General features: G+C 40.5%; 1 protein-coding gene across 2 annotated transcripts in view; it reads left to right on the forward strand.

Moving 5' to 3' along the window:
• rab5aa (RAB5A, member RAS oncogene family, a) overlaps positions 1 to 17,329 on the forward strand; it is a 65,414-nt gene that overhangs the window by 36,026 nt on the left and 12,059 nt on the right. For both annotated transcript variants that reach the window (XM_063044075.1, XM_063044076.1), the window contains exons 3-5: positions 2,369 to 2,520; positions 4,580 to 4,702; positions 16,146 to 16,239. In XM_063044075.1, coding sequence (XP_062900145.1) covers positions 2,369 to 2,520; positions 4,580 to 4,702; positions 16,146 to 16,239 — 369 coding nt within the window. The remainder of the gene's footprint in view (positions 1 to 2,368; positions 2,521 to 4,579; positions 4,703 to 16,145; positions 16,240 to 17,329) is intronic.

Below are 17,329 nucleotides of genomic sequence, written 5' to 3' on the forward strand. Positions count from 1 at the left end.
CAGACAGTAGAGAGAGGTTGTAGATGAAGTATATTCTACCTAGAGCTCAGTGACCAGTGGTGTTCCACATGGGTTCTGTTCTGGGGATCCCTGCACTTCATGATTTTTTTTAATATATATAATACAAATTATTTTGCAAATGACACGAAGGTTGGTGGTGTTGTGTAGAAGGTTATCATATTTTAGAATGGGAAATTGATAAGATGCAGAGCTGGCCTGAGAAGTAGCAGATGGAGTTCAGTTCAGAAAAGTGTGAAGTGATACCCTTTAGAAAATCAAATTTGAAGACAGAGTCAGTGGCAGGATTTGTAACAGTGTGGAGGAACAGAGGGATCTTGGGGTTAATGTTCTTCAATCCCTCAAAGTTACCACACAAGTGGTTAAGAAGGCGTATGGTGTGTTAACCTTCATTAGTTGGGGTCAAATGCTGTGAGTTAATGTTGCAGTTCTATAAAGCTCTGGTTAGACCACACAGGGTACTGTGTTCAGTTCTGGTTACCCTATTATTGAAAGATGTAGAAGCTTCAGAGAGGGTGCAGAGAACATTTAGCAGAATGTTGCCTGAATTAGAGAACATGTTGAGTAGGCTTGGGCTTTTCTCTTTGGATCAAAAGAAGGATGAGAGATGATTTGATTATAGATGTACAAGATGATAAGAGGCATAGATAGAGTGGATAGCCAGGGAGTTTTTGCCAGAGCAGAAATGTATAATACGAGAGAGAGGACATAATTTTCAGGTGATTGGAGGAAAATATAGTGGGGATGTCAGAGGTAAGTTTTTTTTTAATGCAAGAGTGGTGGGTGTATGGAATGTGCTGTCAGGGCTGGTGGTAGAAGCAGGTATATTAGAGGCATTTAAGAGACTTTTTGATAGGCATATGGATAAAAATTAAGAGTCATGCGGGAGGAAAGCATTAGGTTGATCTTAGAGTAAGTGTAAAGGCTGTACATTACTATGCTCTGTTGTTCTGTGTCTATATTAAACTGCAAGACAAATGTAGAATTATTTTATGACTTTGTCCTGTGGGGATATGAATGCTCCATCTGCAAATATAATCTGTGAGTATGGATCAGATATAACTCGCTGACTTAAGGCTGATTTATACTTGTGCGTACTAGCTCCCGCTGTAGCCTACGCAAGTGGTCTCCGCCGTTGTGAGCATGTTAATTTGAGCGTTGGTGTGTCTGCGTCTCTCCGCAATTCACCGCCAAAACGCTAGTTGACGGTGGGGTTTCTGTGCCACTGTATTGAGTTTCTTCGTGTTGAAACTCAACACAAAGAAACTCAAACTTCAAACAATGGCGAATGAAACTGAAGGAGGGTGAATTTTTTGTGCTTGTTCAGCCACTGAGGGACATGGATGAGGAAATGTATTTCAAATATTTTCGGATGTTGGCAGGTAGATTTGACAATTTGGTTCATCGTCTCCAACCATTTATTTCGCATCAGTGTACGCACAGTATACTCAGAGACTGGCAATCACCATTCGAGTTTTAGCTTCAGGTGGAAGTCAACAGGCTGTAGCAGCTATCTACAAACTGGTGTCAAGCACAGGGGCCTCCATAATTTCGGAGGTCTGTGAAGCTTTATGGAAAGCATTGTAGCCAGAGTTCCTTCCCTGCCCTTCAGTCGCCCAATGGGAAGTTATTGCAGTGTAGGAAGAAATGCGATGCTACCAAGCAGACCAGTTACAGTTGTTACGGTCTGTGTCGCCGCGGCACATAGTTACATTTTGGGAGACGTGTGCATTAGGTTACGGCGTAGATACAGCGTAGGGTTCGCGGCTACGCCATACCTACGGCGCACATTTGACGCACAAGTATAAATCAGGCTTAAGAGCAATGTAGCATTTTAAGGTGTTTACTTTTTTGTACCATTAAATGTCTATTGTTGGAAATTTTGTCATGTATAATTTATTAAACTAGTTTTATGCATTGTGGAATAATTAGCAAATTGACTGGACGTTAATTATTGCAGCATCCCAAGCAGCATTTAAGCAATATGTAGATGCTCTCTGAAATTAAGCTTTATGACATCATTTTCTATCTACTGGTATTGGACCTGATAAGCTGTTCTGAAGGTGTTTACTTCAGCTGAGATTTCATCAGTTGGGAATCCGTTTACGGTAGTTTTTAATAAAAAGTCAGTTTTGTAGCTGCAAACTTTATATCAGAATTGGCCGTGATCTCTATTCTGTCCTTGGCCAAGCATCAACTATAGCTATTTTCTTATAGGCTAATTGTGCAAATGACAAACTGTTTCGATAACTAAAGTATTGTGACTCACTGTCAAATTTTGTTTCTGTGGTTTCTCGGAAATCATTTTTAATAGCAGCAACGTATTCACATGCTAACAATTTTGTTTCAGCCGCATTCTTAACTCAGACTGTCTGCCTCGATGACACAACCGTAAAATTTGAAATATGGGACACAGCAGGACAAGAAAGATATCACAGCTTGGCCCCCATGTACTATCGAGGAGCACAGGCTGCCATAGTAGTTTATGACATCACAAACGATGTAAGTGGAATTATGCAACATTAATTTTGACAGTGTTCCAGTTAATTAAGTTGAACTAAATATACAAAGTTTAAATATGCCCATTTCTCTAAAGATCACATAGAAAGTTGTCAGTTGCAAAAACATTGGTTTTATTTTATAATAATGGCATCTTTTGTTCAATACAAGTACCAAACTTTTTTTGTTGGTGGAGGGAGGGTGAAATTGAACTGTTTTAGTATTATCAAAAGCAAAGCTAAGGAGGACATTGATTAGTTAGGGTGTCTCTAATAACCAAAGACAATTGAAATTATGATCTGAAAACTGAATAGGACATGTTTTGAGAATTAGAAACAAATTGGGTGATAATATGTTAAGTATGACTATTGCTATGTGGGAAGGGAACAAATTCAGCCAAATTGATGGTCATTCTGCTTTTCCATTTGACTCAATTCCTGATAAGTGTGATTTTTATTTTTGTGCAGATATTTTTAGTTTTTGTCCATCTCCACTTGAAGGGAGTTTGTTAACAATTTTTATCTCTATTCTCTATAGAAAAACTGCATTACTTTTGCAAATCCTCTTCAAATCCATCCCCACTTTACTGCCTCCCCGCTCAATCTACTAAACTACTGTTTTAACTTGGGTTTTCAGCATCAGACTGCCTCCCCATTCCAGCTACTAAATCTCTGTTTTAACTTGGGTTTTCAGCATCTGCACTACTTGATTTCAAATTAATTTTCTTACCTTTTCTTGGGTAACTTTATTCATTTCCTATACTGTTTGACACAAGGTTGTATTGTACAAACTAAGCTATAGATTAATTCCTTTGCAGAGAACACTGGTTGATGATGTAGAAATGTAGAAAAGTTGGCAATGTTCTGGTAGTAGCACTTAGAACAAACCAAAGCTTTAGAGGCTAATGATAACCTTTGTACATCAAAGCAGCTTATTCTCTGAAAAATCTCAGATATGAGACAGAATACTTACACCACATTGCCACTTATGCTAGGAACAAGCATCTGTTTTGAATATTGAAATATGTTACTGAAATCGTGTTTTTCATTCCTTTTGACTTGTGGAATCTTTACGTTTTTGGTATAACCAAGAACTATACATTTGTTTCAAGACAATTCTTTGAAAATCTGGATGTAAAAGTCACTTTTAAAATTGTTTTCTTGGTCAGGTGTTTCATTTTTGACTTGTTTAAAGCATGTGATTAGATAACATCTTGAAAGTTTTTCTGCTTGTTGGTCTTTGTTATGGGTGTGTGCTTACCACTACCAACAAGTTCTGACCCACTAAGTTAAATTTTTGAATCTCCAGCTCTGCATTTAAACAGAGTTTTGCACAAAATTTGCAGCCTGATTTTGGAAATTTAAATACACTACATGGGATTTTTGACATGGGTCAAAATGGAGTTGGATCCATCCTGCCATCTGCAGATACTTTCTGCCTGATTCCTTGGAGCTGTTCAGAACAGCTAAACTTTGGTACCCAGGAAGCATAGTGAAGCTTCAAATGGGCAAAGGCCTTGGATGGCCTTGGCTTGTATTCTGCTGTAGACACCTTGACAGCCTTTGTAAAGAGTCAGAGCTGGGAACCGGAACTTTGCCTTCAAATCTAGACTCTTATTATTTTTGAGTCTGTTATTTAGAAATAAATAGTGAATCAAGTTTATTTATTGTAATTTAAATCTTAACTCTCAAGAGAAAGTAAAAACTTCTACCTCAAAAGGAACTGGGAAAGGACCAACTTTTGGCATTCTGGGATTATTTTTGTTTTCTCAAATTTGTATCTGACCTAAAGCAAGGAAACTTAAAATACTTGAATCTGGCTTCAGTTTCAGTGATAGTTTGCTAATTTTGTTTATTAGACATTTCAGCATTGTGAAAATCATGTATTTCTGCTTTGTGGGGCAGTGAAGAGCTACTGAACAAGATTAAGTAATTTCACACATTTTCTAAGATGTCTGTGGAATAATGTGAATGTGTTTCCTTCAGACATATGTACAAGCATTTTGTTTGGGATACTTCTTAAAACTGTTGCACCTGTATTTTCCTTGTCAATTTCTTTGTAGGACACTTTTGCACGGGCCAAGAATTGGGTGAAGGAACTACAGAGGCAAGCCAGTCCTAACATTGTAATAGCTTTGGCAGGGAACAAGGCTGATCTTGCTAACAAGAGAACAGTGGAGTTCCAGGTATGTAAAAGATGAATAGTCATTGGAAATGCTTTTCAAAGCAGAGTTCTGAGTATGTATAGTAAATCAAATTTCTTTGACCTGTATTAGTGGCCTAAACCTGGGCATGGATGATATGCAGAGGATAGTACTTACAATAAAATAGATACAGGCTGATGGAATGGAAATGTAAATGGCATTGTGGACAAATGAGAGGTAATATACAGTGACATGCAAAAGTTTGGGCACCCCGGTTAAAATTTCTGTTACTGTGAATGGTTAAGTGAGTAGAAGATGAACTGATCGCCAAAAGTCATAAAGTTAAAGATGAAACATTCTTTTCAAAATTTTAAGCAAGATTAGTGTATTATTTTTGTTTTGTACAATTTTAGAGTGGGGGGAAAAAAGGAAAGGAGCACCATGTAAAAGTTTGGGCACCCCAAGAGATTTGAGCTCTCAGGTAACTTTTACCAAGGTCTCAGACCTTGAATAGCTTGTTAGTGCTATGGCTTGTTTACAGTCATCATTAGGAAAGGCCAGGTGATGCAAATTTCAAAGCTTTATAAAACCCTGACTCCTCAAACCTTGTCCCAACAATCAGCAGCCACGGGCTCCTCTAAACAGCTGCCTAGCACTCTGAAAATTAAAATGCCCACAAAGCAGAAGAAGGCTATAAGAAGATAGCAAAGCTTTCAGATAGCCGTTTCCTTAGTTCGTAATGTAATTAAGAAATGGCAGTTAACAGGAACAGTGGAGGTCAAGTTGAGGTCTGGAAGACCAAGAAAACTTTCTGAGAGAACTGCTCGTAGGATTGCTAGAAAGGCAAATCAGAACCCCTGTTTGACTGCAAAAGACCTTCAGGAAGATTTAGCAGACTCTGGAGTGGTGGTGCACTGTTCTACTGTGCAGTGACACCTGCACAAATATGACCTTCATGGAAGAGTCATCAGAAGAAAACCTTTCCTGCATCCTCACCACAAAATTCAGCATCAGAAGTTTGCAAAGGAACATCTAAATAAGCCTGATGCACTTTGGAAACAAGTCCTGTGGACTGATGAAGTTAAAATCAAACTTTTTGGCCGTAATGAGCAAAGGTATGTTTGGAGATAAAAGGGTGCAGAATTTCATGAAAAGAACACTTCTCCAGCTGTTAAGCACGGGGGTGGATCGATCATGCTTTGGGCTTGTGTTGCAGCCAGTGGCATGGGGAACATTTCACTGGTAGAGGGAAGAATGAATTCAATTAAATACCAGCTAATTCTGGAAGCAAACATCACACCGTCTGTAAAAGAGCTGAAGATGAAAAGAGGATGGCTTCTACAACAGCATAATAATCCTAAACATACCTCAAAATCCACAATGGACTACCTCAAGAGGCGCAAGTTGAAGGTTTTGCCATGGCCCTCACAGTCCCCTGACCTAAACAACATCAAAGATCTGTGGATAGACCTCAAAAGAGCAGTGCATGCAAGACGGCCCAAGAATCTCACAGAACTAGAAGCCTTTTGCAAGGAAGAATGGGTGAAAATCCCCCAAACAAGAATTGAAAGACTCTTAGCTGGCTACAGAAAGCGTATACAAGCTGTGATACTTGCCAAAGGGGGTGTTACTAAGTACTGACCATGCAGGGTGCCCAAGCTTTTGCTTTGGGCCCTTTTCCATTTTTGATATTTTGAAACCGTAAAAGATGGAAATAAAAAAGTAATCGTAAAGTATTAAAGAAATTTGTCATCTTTAACTTTATGCCTTTTGGAAATCAGGTCATCTTTTACTCGCTTAGCTATTCACAGTAATGGAAATTTTGACCAGGGGTGCCCAAACTTTTGCATGCCACTATAGAATAAAAGATACTATTCTAAAGGTCAGGAGTAGAGGGGTTTGTGGTATGGATTTACAAGGTAATGAAAATGGCAGGACTATTTGAAAAGTTAAGTTATACATTGGTGTTTATCAATAGAAGTATTGGGTACAATAGCGAAGTTATACTGAACTCTTACAAAGTTCTTGACTGTACAACCTCAATTGTAGTGTTGTGTTTATTAAGGTTGCCTTATTAGTGTATTGTGAAGGCTTAGGAGTCCAGAAAAGATTTGAGACTGGTTCTTGAGGAGGAATTAGAATCGTATAGCACAGAAATTAGCCTTTTGACTCAACTGGTTTGTGACCAAGATGCCCCATCCAAGCTTGTCCCATTTTGCTGTCATTTTAGCCCACAACCTGCTAAACCTTGCCTGTCCATGGACCTCGCCAAATGTTTGTTTCTTAAAGTTGTTTTTTTACCTGCCTTAGCCACTTCCTCTGACAGCTCATTGCATATACATACCATGCCAACTGAGGAGAGGGGTGTAAAATGTTGCTCCCTCAAGTTCCAATCAAAACTTTCCCTTCTCATCTTAAACCTATGTCCTCTATTTCTTGATTCCAAACCTGGGGTAAATGAACTCGCCCTAAGTTGTTTTTTTTTCCAATCTATGCCCCTTATGATTTAATACCCCTCAATAAGATTACTTATCATAGTCTTATGAATTAAGGAATAAAGTTGTAGTCTGTCTAACCTTCCCTACAACGTAGTTCCTTAACTACTTGTAACATCTTTTGTGCACTCTCTTCAGTTTATTAACATCTTTCCTATAGTAGGATGACCAAAAATGAACACAATACAGTGAATTCTGGTTAATTGGGGCAGCTGTTTATTTGGGACAGCTCTTAAAGAATAAAGACTAATCGAGAAAATAGCTGAGATTCCCTTCGTTTATTTGGGACACTATGCTGCTTAATTGGGACAGGAGACTATTGCTAGTATCAGTTGTGTGAACCTCTGTGGCCTTAGACACTTCACTGTGCTTAGAGTGAACAGTTTTTAAATAGTGTCATTTGTTTCTGCACAGAAAGCAGTAATTTTTGTTACTGATCTTTGACGCGAAATAAGCTGTAAAACAATTTAGAATTGTTCTGCTCACTGCAGTTTCAAACATTCAAACTTGGAGATGCCAAGCTGGGAGTGAAAATGAAACTATTTCACTACCTTAAGTTAGGAACTATGAAGAATTTGAAGGTATTGACAATCATTTTGTATGTTACAATGGAAGTAAAGATTTGGAGGATGTAATCATTGAAAGCATTGTATGAAGGCAGTCCATTATCTCAGTGTCTGCGCTAATTTTGTTCCTTTACAGTCAATCAAAAGAACACGGCAGAGTGTTGGTTGTCAGTCGAATCCAAAAATGCAGTGAAATGTGCAAAAGGTTTTAAAGTGGAAAAGCCATTGCATTGGGAGAGTTCCACTTTCTCAACCTTGGAAGTCTGGGTCCAGTGGTACGAGTAGTCATCACAAACTTGCGTCTTCCTTGGTTGCAATGGATAACCATGACTTTTTCAGTACCTTATCTGCCCTTTGCTCTCCACGAAGAATTGCAGAACTACCTTGGCCATTGGATCTCTCTGTTGATCCACCCAATTTGCCACAGCTGACTTCACATGCTAGGATGGGCATGCCCCTATTTCACCAGGATATGAGGCTTGCCAGTTACCCTCACTTGGTTTAGCCTGCCTGTCGAAGCAGTATACTGGGGTGTGACCACAGTTGCATACAAACAGCTACTTGGAGCCACAGGTTGAGAGCTGAGTGTCCGGTGGGGACCAAAGGTGAGTGAAGTGCCCCAGAAATGACATGACAAGCCCTTCCACCAGAGGGACTATCTCTTCCTGGACACCCCATAAATGGCAGTGTACATTGGATGAATTCCTCCATTGATATCTATTAGGCACTAATACACAGTTTATAGGACTGTAATAGCACTGGCAGCGTTCTAATTTATTCTGTATTTCATTTAAATACATAATCTCTTACTCAGTTTGTCTTTTTATACCTTTTTAATGATTTCCATGAAACTTTGGCTAATTGCGTAGGTGCTTAGTAGGACCAAAAGGTACTGGTCCTGATGTGTCCCAATTAATTGGAATCCACTGTACTTCAAGTGCAGCCTCATCAACATCTTGTGCAACTGCACTATGACAACCAAATTTTATATTCAATCCCTTGACTAATGAGGCTAATGTGCCAAAAGCCACCTTCACCGTCCTATCTACCTGTGACTGCACTTTCAGTGAACTATGTAATCAAATTCCAAGGTTCCTCTGTTCTACAATTTTCCCCAGGCCTTGTCATTCACTCTGGAAGTCTTGTCTTAATTTGAATTTCCAAACTGCAACACTTTGCACTTGCCTGAATATGCTTGGTCAACTTACTCAGCTGATCAAGAGCCCCCAGTAACTTTTGATAGCCTTCACTGTCAGCCTATTTCAGTTTCATCTGTAAACTTAGTAACCATGCCTTTATACTCTTATCCAAATCATTAGTATAAATGGTAAACGATGATGGGCCTGGCACTGACCTTTGTTGATAACAGGGATTCTATTACAATGATAGGTTTGAGCAGCATGGGCTACAGTACTGTGAAAATGTATTTTCACATTTTAATGTCCTGCCAAAGGGTTTCTGTCCAAAACTTTGACTGTACTCTTTTCCATAGACACCGCCTGGCCTGCTGAGTTCCTCCATCATTTTTGTTATGTGGTGTTCACATTTTAATGTCTTATTTCCTAAATTTTCAAATATTTTGAAGTAGGTGTTTTTGATCTAGCTTACAAAACATTGTGCATTGTGCCAAATCAAAATAAAAATTCCAAACAACAGGAATTCTGCAGATGCTGGAAATTCAAGCAACACACATAAAAGTTGCTGGTGAACGCAGCAGGCCAGGCAGCATCTCTAGGAAGAGGTGCAGTCGACCCTTCAGGTCTCGGCCTGAAACGTCGACTGCACCTCTTCCTAGAGATGCTGCCTGGCCTGCTGCGTTCAGCAGCAACTTTTATGTGTGTTGCTAAAAATTCCAAAACCTGTCAACAATTTACTAAATTCGGAGGCTGAAAAAGTATTTATCCCCTTTGTAATTGCTACGCTAACCTTCCTCAAGTGCAATACTGTATATTACCTCACCAACTCACCCAATTTGTTCACAACACGCTGGAGGAACTCAGCAAGTCGGGCAGCATCAGTGGAAAAGATGGATCGACATTTCGGGCCGGAATCCTTCGTTAACCCTTCCTCCAGCGTGTTGTGAATGTTGCTTTGACCCCAGCATCTGCAGATTATTTTGTGTTCACCCAATTTGTTGATGTAGAAAATTGGAGGATAATCTATTTTCAATGGATTCATAAGAATAAATAACCCCATCTCTCTGTAAGGTCAAGTAATATGATAGATTTTCAACAGACCAAACCAAAATGAAGACAAGAGCATTCAAGGCAAGTCAGGGAAATTGTATAGAGAAGCACAAATCTGGGAAGGGTATAAGACCATCTCAAAGGCATTCAGCATACTTTGGAGCTCAGTGCAGTTCACCATGAAAAAAAGTTGGGGGGCGGGTGATACTACAGCCACATTGCCCATGTCAGGCTGGCTGCCTAAACTTAGTAGCTGGAGAAGAATGGCACTTGTAAGAGAGGCTACTATGATGCCAGCTGCCACTGAGTAGGTGGTAGAAGTCGGTGGCTGCAACTGGAGTTGAAGTTCATGGCTCCACAATCTCTAAGGCCTTGCACAAAAAGTGTATTTATGGAACAATGGCTAGAAAGAAGCCCTGGCTTAAAAAAAAGCATATCCTTGCCTAAAAAGGCTGTGCAAAGCTTTGCTTAGAAGATACTTTAAAGATGTGGAAAGATGATCTTGTGGTCAGATGAGACTAAAATGGAACTTGTCCTCAACACTAAAGCAGTACATGTGGCATTAATCTAAAACTCTGCATCAGCCAGGTAACACCATCCCTATTGTAAAGTATGGTGGAGGTGACGTCATGCTATGGGACTGGAAATCTGGTCAGGATTGATGGGAAGATGATTGCTGCTAAATGCGGAGAGATCCTGAATTAAAAACCTGCTAGTGTCTGCCAGGAAGCTTAAACTGTAGAGGAAATTTGTCTTTCAGCTGGGCAGTGATCCAAAGCACACTGCCAGAGCAACCATGGAGTGAGTGCCTTCAAATGAAGAAGTGGCCCGGTCAGAGTGCTGACCTTAACCCGATTGAACATCTCCAGCAGGACCTCAGGACTGCTGTCCACTGCCACTCCCCAACCCATCTGGCACAGGTTGAGCAACTTTGCAAGGAGGAATGGCAAAATTGATGAAGATTTGTCCAAAGAGACTACTGGCTGTAATAGCTGTGAGACGTGGTTCGACTAAGTACTGAGCAAAAGGGAAGGAATACTTCTGAATTGCTGACATTTCAGTTTTTGCATTTTTAGCTTTTCATGCTTTATAATTTTCCCTGTTTTGTTTTAAGACCATAAGAAATAGGAGCGGAATTAGACTATTCAGCCTATCAGGTCTGAATGATCCCAGATTCCACTCAACCCCTTACACCTGTCTTCTCGCCATATCCTTTGATGCCCTGACTGATCAGGAAACTATCAACTTCCACCTTAAATACACCCTCAGGCTTGGCCTCCACTGCAGTCTGTGGCAGAGCATTCCACAGATTCACTACTCTCCAGCTAAAAAAAATTCCTCCTTGCCTCTGTTCTAAAATGTCCCCCATCAATTTTGAGCATGTGCCTTCTAGTTCTGGATAGCCCTACCAGAGGAAACATCCTCTCCAAGTCCACCCGATCTAGTCCTTTCAACATTTGCTAAGCTTTAATGAGGTCTCCCCGCATTCTTCTAAATTACAGTGAGTACAGACCCAATGCTGCCAAATGCTCCTCACATGTTTAACCCTTTCACTCCCAGAATCATCCTTGTGAACCTCAGGACTCTCTTCAATGACAACATATTCTTTCTAAGATGTGGGGCAAAAACTATTGACACTACTCTAAGTGTGGTCCGACTGGTGCCTTATAAAGCCTCAGCATTATCTCCTTGCTTTTATATTCTATTTCCCTTGGAAAAAAATGCCAACATTGCATTTGCCTTCTTCACCAAAGACTCAACCTGTAAATTAACCTTCTGGGAGTCTTGCACAAGGACTCCTAAGTCTCTCTGCACCTCTGATGTTTGAACCTTCTCCCCATTTAGATAACAGACTGCACTATTGTTCCTTTTACCAAAATGCATTATCATATATTGCCCAATACTGTATTCCATCTGCCACTTTTTTTGCTCATTCTTCCAATTTGTCCTGCTGCAATCACATTGCTTTCTCAGCACGACTTACCCATCCACACAACACCATCAAATCCATTATCTAAATCATTGACAAACAATGTGAAAAGTAGCAGTCGCAATACTGACCCTTGAGGAACACCACTGACAGCCAAGCAGAAAAGGCTCCTTTCTTCCCACTCGCTGCCTCCTGCCTGACAGTTATTCCTCTATCCATGGCAGTATCTTTCCTGTAACGCCATAGGATTTTATCTTGTTAAAGCAGCCTCTTGTGTGGCACCTTATCAAGTACCTTCTGAAAATGCAAGTAAGTGACATCCACTGCCTCTCCTTTGTCCACCCTGCTTGTTACCTCTTCAAAAAACACTTAACAAATTCGTCAGGCAAGATTTCCCTTTACAGAAACCATGCTGATTTTGACTTATTTTATTATTAGTCTCCAAGTTCCCCAAAACCTCATCCTTAATAATTGACTCCAACACTTTCCCAACCACTGAGGTTAGGCTATTCTGTATTCTTCATTAGTCCTGCCTTTTTGAATTTGGCCTCTGTGGTATAATTTAACTCTGCTCTGTCTGCATTTGTACCCGATCATTGGCTTGTCCTTCCTTACATTTGTGTTACACCCATCATCGACTTGTAAACCTGCTGGCTCATCCTCAGCTCTATTATAATGGTTCCCATTCCCCGCCATATTAGTTAAAACCACTCCCAGCTCTAGTAAACCTGCCGGGAAGAATATTGGTCCCACTCGGATTCAAGTACAATCTGTCACTTTTGTACAGGTCCCACCTGCCCCAGAAGAGATCCCAATTATCCAGAAATCTGAATCCCTGCCCCCGTTCCAATTCTTCAGCCATGCATTTATCTGCCACCTCATTCTATTCCTATCCTCACTGTCGCATGGTCGAGGTAGCAATCCAGAGACTACTACTCTTGAGGTCCTGCTTCTCAGCTTCCTTCCTAACTCCCTATATTCTGTTTCAGGACCGCCTCCCTTTTTCTACCTATGTCATTGGTACCAATATGTAGCTCAACTTTTAGCTGCTTACCCTCCCTTTTCGGGATATTGTGGATGTTTTCAGAAACATTGTGGACCTGGGAGGCAAGCTACCACCTGTGTTTCTTTTTCACGTCCACAGAATCACCTTTCTGTCCCCCTAACTTTCGAGTCCCCTATTGCTGCTGCCATTTTCTTTAGTTCCCTACCCTTCTGAGCCACAGGAGGAGACTCAATGCCAGAGGCACGGCTGCTGTTGCTTCCCACAGGTAGGTCATCTTCCCCCCTCCCCACCCCAACTACTCAAAATGGAGTACTTATTGTTGAGGAGGACAGCTATAGGGCTGCTCTCCACTATCTGACATTCTCCCTTCCCTCTCCTGACGGTCACCCATTATCTGTCTTCTGTAGCCTTGAGGCTCTACTGTGAAAAAGGAGCATGTGATTCACAAATACAAATTCTCAGTTAAGTTGATCAGAATCCCTAGTTGTAATACTTATTTATGTGAACAAAGGATTGGGAACTGAATACTTTTGCAAGGCACTGTATACTTTGTAGAAAAAGAATGATGAGGAAATTTGGTGAAAGTATTAAAATGTAATTTAAACAGAAAGGATATAAAGAGTGTTCATATTGGTAGAGGGGTCAAGGGCTAGAAGTCACATGCGTAAGATAAAGAAAAGAAAGAATGGCATGGACAACCTACAACATTTGGTTCAAGTCGCTTTTATTGTCATTTCAACCATAACTGCTGGTACAGGACACAGTAAAAATGAAACTAACGATCCTCCAGGACCATGGTGCTACAAGAAACAATACAAAACTACGCTAGACTACGTGAAACAACACAAAACTACATTAGACTTGAGGCCGACACGGGACTACATAAAGTGCACAAAACAGTGCAAAACAGTACAATAATTAATAAACAAGACAATAGGCACAGTAAAGGACAAATTACAATATAATAAATGATGTAAATGTAAACAATGTTTTAGCAAGAATTAAGAAAGAAATGAGCAAGAATTAAGAAAGAAATGAGCAAAAATTGCAAAGGGAGTGGAGTGGTGTTCAGTTGAGTGTGTGTATGTGTGTGTGTAGGTTGGTGTCAGACTAGACTCTGGGAATTGAGCAGTCTAATAGCTTCGGGGAAGAAACTGTTGCACAGTCTGGTCGTGAGAGCCCGAATGCTTCAGTACCTTTTGCCAGATGGCAGGAGGGAGAAGAGTTTGTATGAGGGGTGCATGGGGTCCTTCACAATGCGGATGCAGCGTGTAGTGTAAATGTCTGTCATGGCGGGAAGAGACACCCCGATCATCCCTTCAGCTGAGCTCACTTATTCACTGCAGGGTCTTGCGATCCGAGACGGTGCAATTTCCGAACCAGTCAATAATGTAGCCGCTCAGGATACTCTCGATACTTCCTCTGTAGAATGTGGTGAGGATGGGGGGTGGAAAATGGACTTTTTTCAGCCTTCGCAGAAAGTCACTGGACTTTCTTGGCTATGGAGCTGGTGTTGAGGAACCAGGTGAGATTCTCCACCAGGTGAACACCAAGAAATTTGGTGTTCTTAATGAACTCTGTGGGGAAGCTGTAGATGTTCAGCGGAGAGTGGTCACTCCGTGCTCTCCTGAAGTCAACAACCATCTTTTTTTGTCTTGTTCACATTCAGAGATAGGTTATTGGCTCTGCACCAATCCGTTAGCCACTGCACCTCCTCTCTGTATGCTGACTCATCATTCTTGCTGATGAGACCCACCACGGTCGTGTCATCTGCAAACTTGATGATGTGGTTCGAGCTGTGTGTTGCTGCACAGTCATGTGTCAGCAGAGTGAACAGCAGTGGACTGAGCACACAGCCCTGGGGGGTGGGGGGGGCGGGGGCGGGGGCCATGCTCACTGTGATGGTGTTGGAGATGCTGCTCCCGATCCGGACTGACTGAGGTCTCCCAGTCAGGAAGTCTAGAATCCAGTTGCAGAGGGAGGTGTTCAGGCCCAGCAGTTTCAGCTTTCCAGTCAAGTGCTGAGGAATGATTGTGTTGAATGCTGAACTGAAATCTATGAACAGCATTCGAACGTACGTGTCTTTTTTGTCCAAGTGGGTGAGGGCCAGGTGGAGGGTGGTGGTGATGGCATCGTCTGTTGAGCGGTTGCGATAATACGTGAACTGCGGGGGGTCCAGTGAGGGGGGCAGCAGGATCTTGATGTGCCTCATGACGAGCCTCTCAAAAGACTTCTGGTTGGAACCTGGAATGCACTTACTGCATAGTAGAGGTAGGTTCCATTGTGATCTTCGAGAAGTAATTGGATAAGTATGAAATAATTTGCAAGTTCATAACAAAAGAATTGGAACTTGTATGTTACTCCACTAGCAAGACAGCATAGACATGGTGAGTCAAATGTTTTCCCCTTGACTCTGTGCTATAATCATTTGTTGATCTTCTGAAAGGTTATTAACCTACTGCTGTGTGCATGCCAAAATGAACTATTTAACTACTGGAGAAATTGGGACTGGAAGTGAACACAGCATTGTAGCTGCCACTGAATAATCTCTCTGAGCCTGTAATGGAAAGATGACCATTTAACGCTTGGACGCTTCTCAATACCTGGTGCTGGCATCTTTGGCCACTGCTTGTAGTCATAATCTTTGACTTCAGTCTCTAGTATTACATTTGATTTAGATTTCTTTGGATTCTTCAGTCCTAATGTCAAATTCAAGCTTGTTTCTCTGATAATGGAATTCGGTGTTCATTTGTTGTCAAGGCTTCAGTTGTGCCTGGATTGACCCTGACAAGGCTTGTGCATTAATGCCCATCTAGGTTGTTAGGAGTTCATGCTACTGCATGATACCACATTAGTAGACAAGTAGAGTAATAATTGCCTAGGTTGAATTTACATTTTTTTTGTTTTGTGAATGGCATATATTTGGACAGTGTTCTTTGTTTAGGCTCTAGAGTTGAAGTTATCTGGAACATCTGGTCAATTAATCTAATGTTATTCATTATCCGAGAATACACTTAAGGAATCATGATTCAAGTGTGTTGGTGAATTGCTTGCTCTTGATGCATTGTATCTCAAATTGCCTCCTAGTGAAGATTAAAAATATAAAGAAAAAGAAATAGAATGCCATGTCTGGAAAAACTGATAGAATCAATCAAAATGATTTCTATATACTATATGTTGTAGAACTTTACAAGAATTGATATTCTCAAGTGATTCATGCGAAGCCGACAAAACATTTTTTACGAACGAAAGGATAAAATTGTGATGCATACATGAAAACTGTTTTCTATTTTTTCTTGTAGGAAGCACAGTCCTATGCAGACGACAACAGCTTATTATTCATGGAGACATCTGCAAAGACTTCAATGAATGTGAATGAAATATTTTTGGCAATAGGTAAATTTGATCCTGGTAATTTGATTCTGGAATGTAGAGCGACAAATTAGCTGAAGGAGCTCAGTGGTCAAGCAGCATGTGAGGGAAAAGGAATTATGAAGGGAAGAAAATGTTGATGTTTCAGATTCCAATGTAGAATTTTTTTTACCCAAATGTCAACAATTCCATTCCTCTCAAATGTGTCTTCACCCTACTGAGTTCCTGCTGCAGATTGTTTGTTCTTTAATTTGCATTCTTGGTGAAATATAATTTCTAATGTAAATTTAATTTTCAGTTGTTGCATTAAAAGTTGCCTATAAGTGTTTTTGGATAGTATTGTTTAAATCCAGTGTGTAAAATATTGCCACATGGCAATTAAACCAAATGGGAACACATTAGATATGTGAAATAAGACTTTAAAATCAAGGATAGATTCTTGAGGTCAGATTATGTCTCTGTGGATGAAGTCTCCTGAGTTACTGATTTACATCACTGACCTTTCATTTACTGCATTCAACAAGCAAGCACACAGCTTGGGAAAAGGAGGGGGTAGAGGAAACAGGAAATGGATTTTATGTGAGAGTAGATGGCAGGAACGATGGTGAAAAATAGATAGTAACACCATGAATAATAGTACCATTTGGTTTCAGAGAAGTGCAAATTGCTACAGCCTAGTAGCAGCAAAGGAACTATGGAAAATTTCTGTGGCCCAGGAAAGGCACCTGGATCTTAAGTAATAAAAGCACCCCATTTGCTAGGTACCATTACAGGAGCATGCTTAGCATTTAATTCATTTCCTTTGTGGATTAGTCATAGTGGAAGGAATACATCTTGTTACTTTATTGCTTTTTAGGTTATTTATGGGGATAATGAAATGCCAAAAGGAAACCTAACTGGATGCCTTAAATTGCTGAAACACTTTCCAAATCCACATACCCTGAAACTTGCCAGGGAATACTTCAGAGTATTTAGTTACAGGACTTCCCTTTCAATAAATAGTCTAATATTACACTACTGGTGATGTTATAGTCATGTGGTCATTAAAGTTTCATTGGCAACATCTGGTAGAAGACAGCAAGTCCAACAGTGATGGTCTGTTGTCATAGGATGT

The sequence above is a fragment of the Mobula hypostoma genome, chromosome 3, assembly GCF_963921235.1.
Source record: "Mobula hypostoma chromosome 3, sMobHyp1.1, whole genome shotgun sequence".
In the NCBI taxonomy this organism is placed as follows: Eukaryota; Metazoa; Chordata; class Chondrichthyes; order Myliobatiformes; family Myliobatidae; genus Mobula; species Mobula hypostoma.